Raw genomic sequence first — 9,235 nt, forward strand, 5'->3', positions numbered from 1 at the left:
CATATATTGCATCAAAAATCATTGTCTTCATGACCAGCCATTTCTGGTAGTTGTAATCTTCCTTGAAAAAACTCCAGTATTAAGTGAGAACAGTCGATGTTTATGTCGAAGGAAAATACATAAAGACATGGACAATTCTGCAATGAAAGGCAGCTAACGGCAGGTTTACATATATTAATTTAGATTGTTCTAACCATTAACTAAGAGATGCCTTGGTGAGCCGGATAGTCTACCATATGGTAATAAAATCGTACAGAATCTCAAATATTGGGATGTGCTTTCGTTGAGATTATGCTCTTTTGTGATGTATAGGTATTACAAGGTGAAGTGGACCTAATAATATTTTTTATCTAAACTACACGCTGTACAAATCAGGATGGTTCCCAAACAACTAACATGACAATTGTGCAGAGATTTAACGGCAAGTTAATGCGTCATAGTGATGCAAAGATGACCTGATTGTAATAAAGGTCATTGGCAAACAGTTCTTCGACTGAATCAGACATAAGTTTCTTTGGAGTTCTCTACCTCTTTTACCCATCTAGGTCTCTTTGTGGATGAAGGCTGACTAAGAGAGTTGTCCTCACATTCTTCTACATTCGACAGATCCACACCTTGTTCAGCATATCTATCTGTTGAAATATATGAACTGAGCTGCAGAACATGAAAATTTCAGTCAGCAATGCTGGTAGGCCAGTAGTGGGCTAAAGTAGCTAGGTATGCTCGGCTACTACCATGACAGCTAAATGTGGTGGTAGGAAATATCCTAGGAGGATGCAATGAGATCCGCCATTGAAACTAGAGTAGAGAATGATCTATCCCCGACATTTTAGAGATACATGTATATCATTCAACTCATGTCTTTATAATTTCACACAGAATAAGTTGTCCTCAGTAACACTGCTACAGGTATTACAACTGAACTAAAGAGCACAGCATTATTTTGGAACCACAGAACAACAATAAAACTAATCCTAGCCTAATTTCCATAGACTTAGATGTCTTATACTCGAGTCCTGTTTTGTCTCGTTTAGCCCACCAGTGGTCGCTGGAAAGATTACTATCTCTACATAGACAACAGATATTATGTGTATGATATGACTTGATGGTTAGGGTGTTTGACTCCAAATTGCCAGGCAGATGATCAAGTCTCATGTAACTTAGATGGGAACAGAAAGAGCACTAGTTGGGGTGATAGGGGATACATATGCTGATACATCTATAACACTATTATAACACGAGACAACCCGAGAGTCTGCTTGAGCCTGCAATTAAAACTTAGCTTAGTAGCTTAAAGATTGTGTGGAGTAGGATGAAATGGCGAATGCTGGGGCCACAAAATATGTTTTAGTGGTTACTATGATTTAGTTGCAAATGAAATGAAAAAAGTAAAAATAGAAAAATATGTAAACAAATATAATATCAACAGGAAGGCACAGAGCTCTCACCCTTCTTTTACCACAAAATTAAGGTGAGATCAGTAAGAGCTACATATTTCTCACAAGCAAGTTGAAAAAGCAATCCATGGACCTCTAAACTAATAAGTGATGACTCTTTGCTGCAGGAACTCGAAAACCAAAACAACTAATCGCAGTTCTTCAGCTGTTATCCGTTACGGTGTAACAATTGAAAGAGCAGCGTCAGCTTCTGTACTGAACCTCAACAAAACAGTAGCAGGCTGATGCTCCTCAAACGGCAGTAAGTACTGGTATAATACAAGTACACTGATGAAAAATAACATTGAACATTTACAAGCTATAACCTTGCCAATACTCGCTACTCACCAAGGTTCATGCATTATAGTTTACAAGTTTGTTTCCTACATTTGTAACTGAAACATCTCACAACTACAACTTAAGTCGTATAAACATACAAAGATAATGATACATACATAATGATAATACTCAGTCTATAAGCAACACTGTCTGTAAGAAGCAAAATTCATAAACTCACCTGTTGAACATGTTTCCGTAGGAATTGTGTTGGTCACAACTAAACGAGACTGCATCTTTCCCCTTTCACTGCTGTGAGTCACATCGAAGTTTTGTTGAAGGGGAGAGCTCTTTACTTCCTTTTCTTCTGGGTTATGGCCGATTGCTTCACTCGTCTCCTTTTCTTTGTCTACTCGTCCAAGAGCAGGCGCTTCACCTCCACCCCCTTCATATGTTTCTTCTGCCTTGTTATCTAGGTTAAAGACAAGAGCTTTATCCATCTCACCTTCATCCCTCTCCCTCAATTTGCCATCTGATGCAGGGCCGAGCATAGCAGCCATTGCACCTTTCCCTATTTTCTCTGTGTGAAAGTTTTGAGACGAAATAAGTTCTTCCACTTTTGTTTCGTCTCCACTTGTTGATGGACTTACATCTCGCGTAGTTTCCTCCCCTGTTACTTCCGTTTCCGGCTTCGATGTGATATTCTCCTTTATGCAGTTCTCTGGTAGACTTGGTTCCAAAGGCAAGTCTGCTCCGTCGCTAAATGTGGTAGCTGTGCGTCTCATAGAGGACACAATGCTCCCCATCCTTGGCTGAGGGAACCTGACACCGGAGGTGTTAGATGTGGAGATAGGATTATCAGTGGCACCTGACAGGGTAGTCCGTATACTTGTAGGTACTCGACGCTTAGGGGGCTTTGGTGGCGTCTTAACAATCAGAGGAGCATCCTCTAAATACAGCTGCAACCGGAGACAGTAAAATGATTCGTGTCAGAAAGAGCCCCAATGTCGGCCAGCATTTACCAAGTTTCATTTGCCCACTTCCCAACCGCATTAACATTCAACTATAATGATGTATGATCGGGTTAGGGTTTCTGTTCTATGCCTTGGGCTGCTACCTAGTAACTAGTAGTGAGCTGCTACCTAGTAACTAGTAGTGGGCTGCTACCTAGTAACTAGTAGTGAGCTGCTACCTAGTAACTAGTAGTGAGATATTAAATGTACGGCAAAAAATAATTTCGTCTGTTGGTTAACATTGAACAATAGATACTGATGTGTATTCACACCATTTAGCTAGCGCTATAAGACAAGGGAGGTGACTCGTAGAATAAGTCTCAACATGGCGGGTAACTAAGAGACTAGATAGGAACGGTGGCCTTCTACAGTGATATGATTGGTTGATATGATTAATTGATGGAGCAGTATAATCAGCGGAACAAAACCTCGTAGAACTAGTAAAACTAGCCTGCAATCAGCTGAGGTAAGGGTGGGGAGGCTAGTCGAATTCAAATGATGAAACAATGATTATAATGTAGAACAGTTGCTATGAACTCAAGTCAGTATCACAGGTAAGTCTTATTGACTTCCAGTAGTGTCACAGATAAGTCTCACAGACATTGAGTAGAGTCACAGGTAAGTCTCACAGACTTCCAGCAGTGTTACGCACATGTTTCATAGACTTATAGTAGACATGCCTCTTAGCCTTACAGCAAACACAAAGGCATAAACAAGAGCAAACACAGGACTCCATAAAACCATCACTAAGGTAACTAGAAATGTGATGCCAGCGTATACCAGTGATGATGACAACATTCTAACAGTTACTTTGCTGGTGTTTAGGTGTATTTAGTATTGTCGAGAGTCTGTGCTTACTTTGCTGGGCTGCGATGGGATATGCTCGTAGCTGGTCAACTTCTGACCAAAGCTCGAAATACCCCCAATAGAGGCACTTGTGGATGATGGAGGAAGTGACTCCACAACTGTCTCTCTGTCAGAGGGATCTACCGTAGGAATGGGTGGAGCTATCCAGAGGCTGATGAAAGATATGACAAGGTCAGCATGGTCAAACACGGTGGACACCGACACGAGAACTTAAACAGTAAAGGTAACTAAACTGCCTGCCAGATATGAACTTCAAGTTGCACGATGGCTGCAGATTTTTAGACACATTCGAATCACTAGAGTTCTAACATTAGCAAACCTTTTTAATATGCGAGATGCTAGTGATAATGACGACATATAATGATATGACAACTCCAAAGTAGAGTTAATCGGTCGCAAAAACATAATCACGCGTATGACACGCTTGAAGCTAGTTTTTTGGTTCTTCTATTTAAACATATGGCTGAATGTTATAATTTTGGAAAAAAGGAACATTTGTTGTAAAATAAGAATGTACCATTTTGTTGCTGATGTTATCTTGGTTTATGAGAAGCCAAAAAATTTTGGGCTTAGATCTAAGAGGTTTCAAAGCTTCCCAAGAAGTTTTAATATAAGGCATTCATACAAATAGACAAGCATCTCGTGTGTTTAGAGAACCAACAGAAGATGTACAAAATATGAAATGGTAAGCTGTTATGCGAATAGACCAATGTACTGAGAACTGAAGCTGATGCAATTCTGAGGTGTTAAAATATGAAAAGGTGCTAAAAGGTTGTAACATAACCTTAAATCAGAGCAGAAATTGAAGAGATACTGTACATATAAATTGCTCCTAAAATATCAAAGCAGTTACCCGCTGCCGACAGCATCCTTAGGGAGGTCTGTAGCTGAATCACGACTCAAGTTAAGAGCCGGAAGTGGAGAGGAATAAAGATCAACACCCCGGTAATATTTCTAGAAATAGAACATGAAAATTTTTGAATAACTTGAAAGTGACTTGAGAGGCAAACGTTGACAAACCAGCAGATGGTTGATAGAGTTAATTACAAACAGCTGTGACAAGCGCTTCAGGTACCTAACAGATTTCACTACAGGCAGATGTGACAAGTGTTTCAGGTACCTGACAGAGTTAACTACAAGTGGTTGTGACAAGCACTTCAGGTACCTGATAGAGTTAACTGAGCAGAAATGACAAGCGCTTCAGGTACCAAATATTTAGTGCCCAGCTTGTATTTGTAACAGACAGATGTAATATAATTACAAGGTAGTCGTAAATTTTGCTATATAAGTTGTTATATAGAGTGAAGATGGAATTACAAGCTAGTGTTTGTTCATACTTTTGTTCTACTTCATACTACTGTTAATTATGAAGTGAGTCGCTAAGTGATGCGCCCATGTTGGTACTTGGTAGATTCGGTAATGGACCCCGGGCTACCTACATATCATAGTTGAAGACAGTGTCAACATATAAGAGCAATAAAAATGTATTCTTATTTACTGATGAGCTTGAAACTGAAATTCAAACTCTTCCCTGGATGGCAGGGAAGAGTTTGAATAATGATAATAGTAGCGGTGTAAACAGGGTAGGAATTAGAACTATTAGTACTACACTACATACCTGGGGTAATGTTCGCTTGTTCCATTTTCTCGTGAATTTTTTAAAGTAAGCCCTAAGCTTTGTGTCTGAAAGTGTGCTGACATCTTTTCCTGTCTACAAGCATAGCAAGACCGCCATATGACATATGTATATACCAGCTAATAAAATACCACTACTATTACATACCAGCTAATAACATACCACTACTATTACATACCAGCTAATAACATACCACTACTATTACATACCAGCTAATAACATACCGATACTATTACATACCAGCTAATAACATACCACTACTATTACATACAAACTAATAACATGCCACTACTATTACATACCAGCTAATAACATGCCACTACTATTACATACCAGCTAATAACATACAACTACTATTATATACCAGCTAATAACATACCACTACTATTACATACCAACTAATAACATACCACTACTATTACGTACAAACTAATAACATGCCACTACTATTATATACCAGCTAATAGCATACCACTACTATTACATACCAACTAATAACATACCACTACTATCACATACCAACTAATAACATAACACTACTATCACATACCAACTATCTAACATACCAGCACTATTACATGCTAACTACTATAAATTCTGGCATATAAGTCGACCTGGCATTTAGTTCATGGTCTAAATTTTGGTTTAAAAATCCTGGTTTCGACATGTACCTGCTGTATGAGTCAACATCCTTCTTTGATCGTTAAAAGGCAGCCTGAATCTTAGCGACGTGCAATTGCTAGGAAACAGGCGATGCGTAGCTGAAGAAATGGTATTCAAAAACACTATCCGCAAAAATGCCCACGTTTTTTGTGCCGCCGGCAATACGTACAACAATTAACAAAAGAACGAGAGATGACAGTTTCAGTGAAGACCATAAGGCACAGAAAACAATACTTCACGATCGTATTGGCCCACCTCCCTAATAGAACGAAACTGCCACCTCTGATAATATTTATGTTTTTAACAGAAAAGTCATGTTGCGAGATAGATTTCTGTCAGGAATCATGATTCGTGTATAAGAAAAAGGATGGATGGACGATCATGGATGTGTCAAATGGATTACCGAAGTGTGGGCTTATGGGCAGATACTACGAAAAAAGCATTAAATTAGAAAAGAACATGTTATTCCGAAAAAGAATCCTAGAGATGACTACTTGAATGGTGAAGAATGGGACCTTGTGTCAAGTCAATCTCATGTTGAGTAGGATTACTAGTATTTTACTATTTTTCGAGGATGGATTTTTAAGCTTTAAAAGTTCTGTCAAATCTTACTTATATCCCGGAATTTACGTAGCTAGTATCCCACTACTATTACATGCCAGCTAACAAACATACCACTACTGTTACATACCAGCTAACAAACATAGCACTACTGTTACATACCAGCTAACTAACATACCACTACTATTACATACCAGCTAACAAACAGCAATACTGTTACATACCAGCAAACTAACATACCACTAGTCCACCACTATATTACATACCAACTAATAACATACCACTACTACGACTACATACCAGCTAACTAACATACCACTACTATTACATACCAGCTAATTAACATACCACTACTATTATATACCAGTTAATAAACATAGCACTACTGTTTTTTACCAGCTAACTAACATACCACTACTGTTTCTTACCAGCTAACTAACATACCACTAATATCGTGAGTCTAAACAAAAATAGCGGCAAATAAATCCACGAAACTGACTGTTTCACTTATCCAGATTTTAAGTTCATGCTGCCGACACCAGAAGTCTTTACTGGACAGCAAATCTACAAAGAAAACCCGTAATTGTGAGGTATATCATTAAAGTGCCTACTAATAAAATGCATGACTATAATTTTGGCGGCTGCTATACAATTATTCAAATGATTCGTTGAATGAATAGTTGTGAAAAGTTTATTGATAAATCTGCCTTCATGTCAGTTTACATCACACTGAAACCATAGCAACCATAAGCCTGTCGTTATCTTATAAAGCCTAATTGCAGAGGATTCCACATTATTTATTCCGAGTTGTCAGCTCCTCCAAATATTGGCACCACTTACTCTGCTGTTTCTTAGCGCTCAGCAGTTTCCGTTTTTGCTGGTTCAGCTTGGTTTTAGTAACATCCCTCAACTTGGCGCCGGGTGTTGCTGAAAAATGCAAAAAGTAAGCAAATTGATAAACGAGTAACTTGAAAAATGTTTTCACGTTGATGATGACATATCAGTGCCTAAACTCAAACCTTATTGCGTTGAAACGTTAACGTTGTCCCAGTTATAAACTGGTTAATAAACACACGGCTTAGGCTAAAGATTAGAAATTTGGCATGAGGTCTTTGACGGTGGTCTACAAAGCAAGACTTACCAAATTCTTCTGCAGAAGTACTTTCTTCAGAGCTTTCAGAGTCCTCTGCAGTTTTGTCAAACAAAGAAACTGAGTCATGACCAACGGGCCCTCCTAAAGAATCTAATCGTGAAACAAGTTTAGGTCTTCGAGGTGTTGGGGATTATGTAGGAGATGATGTAGGTGTGCCACTAAAACGGATATCTGTGAGTTGACGACATGCACACCTTTTTTCAACCCAAACTAATTAAAATATTACATATTAAAAATAACAAACCGGATAGTATACAGAACCTTCAATAAAACTCTGGAATTTGTTTTAGTAAACCATTCGAAGTAGTGGCCAAAGATTACCTTGTTTTTTTAAACTTCAGCATGTTACGATATAATTTGAGAAATATCTAACTAATGCGCGATATCGTTCGCCCATACCATTACTAAGTGTATGTTATTAAGTTTTGTACTTTAGCAACGGCATATTTTATTCCTAACAATAGTCCAGCATTATTTAGTTAAAAGGAAACATCATGTCCCGCACTTCCAATCAAATTTTCGCTTTATGACGTTTTATGATTACAACCAATAGGAACTGTAAAACGTGATATTTGGCCAATGTCAGAGTTCGCTGCATTCGGCTTTATTTTTCTGACCGTTGGCATCCAAGAGCTAAAGCACATTGCTGCATGAAATTCAAAACTTCTTCACCCTTAACCATTCATGAAGTAATCGACTTTCTCCGCAGCATCCTAGCTGGTTACGACTTTGTTGTACATTGTCGTATCATGAAGTAGTTATTAATCGGTGGCGCGAAATAAATCAAATTTACTAATACATTGTTGTATTTAAAAGTGGCAAACGAAAAATGTAAACATCAAATACCACTATTGAGTGTAGATTGCAGTTTATCATTTGACTCACATACTATAAAGCGGTTTTGTGTTATTTTAACGTGCAACACTAGCTTAGTAAAGCACTAGTGATTCGTATATTTTAAGTTTTCTGGAACTGGCTAATGTCAGTTAATTGTTTTGGTACTAATTTTCTTGCCTGTTTATTTTCAATATTGATCTTAGTAACTCTTGGCACAGTAACAGAGACCAATACCCGATTCACTTGTGAATGATGAAATCGGTGTTCAGTATTTCAGAGCAGCAATTTAGCTAAAATCAATAAAGGTGTCAGCTAGCTGCAAGCTGTCAGAAATAAATCCGTTGTATTATAAAAAGCGTTTACCCTTGTGAATAGCTTGCTGCTGCGGTTTGCTTCATATACAGAATATTAACTTTAACATGAGTTATCTAATGTTTTTAAAAATTTTTATATAGTCTTTAAGAAAAGAAAATAATTAACAGTAACAAAATGATGAGTTATTTGCATATACGTACTGTTTACAATTCACGAATTGTGATAAGTTACAAAACGACTGAATATATAGAGTTAATTAAAGATGAAAAACTACAAAACAACTAACAAAATAACATTCTCGGAGAAAATCTTTCAATTGTAAAGAGAATAGACTTTCCAAATTGTTTCCACAAGTTTAAATAAAGTCTACTTAAAAAGTTACAGTATATAATAGCATGTCTTTAAATGCAGTTTTCTGTAGTATCTCTCAACATAAACAGTGAAATGAGCTCATACCATGAAATGATTGATACAATGC

General features: G+C 37.7%; 1 protein-coding gene across 1 annotated transcript; it reads right to left on the bottom strand.

Moving 5' to 3' along the window:
* Positions 1 to 29: 29 nt before the first annotated feature.
* Positions 30 to 7,949, bottom strand: LOC137402840 (uncharacterized). The gene is made up of 9 exons (XM_068089349.1): positions 7,927 to 7,949; positions 7,594 to 7,718; positions 7,293 to 7,379; positions 6,952 to 7,016; positions 5,211 to 5,303; positions 4,446 to 4,546; positions 3,584 to 3,743; positions 1,954 to 2,671; positions 30 to 632 (listed from the first exon to the last, which is right to left on the bottom strand). The coding sequence occupies exons 1-9, from the start codon at positions 7,947 to 7,949 to the stop codon at positions 499 to 501; spliced, it is 1,506 nt and encodes a 501-aa protein (XP_067945450.1). The 3' UTR covers positions 30 to 498.
* Positions 7,950 to 9,235: the final 1,286 nt, after the last annotated feature.

The sequence above is a fragment of the Watersipora subatra genome, chromosome 8 (genome assembly GCF_963576615.1).
Source record: "Watersipora subatra chromosome 8, tzWatSuba1.1, whole genome shotgun sequence".
NCBI lineage: Eukaryota > Metazoa > Bryozoa > Gymnolaemata > Cheilostomatida > Watersiporidae > Watersipora > Watersipora subatra.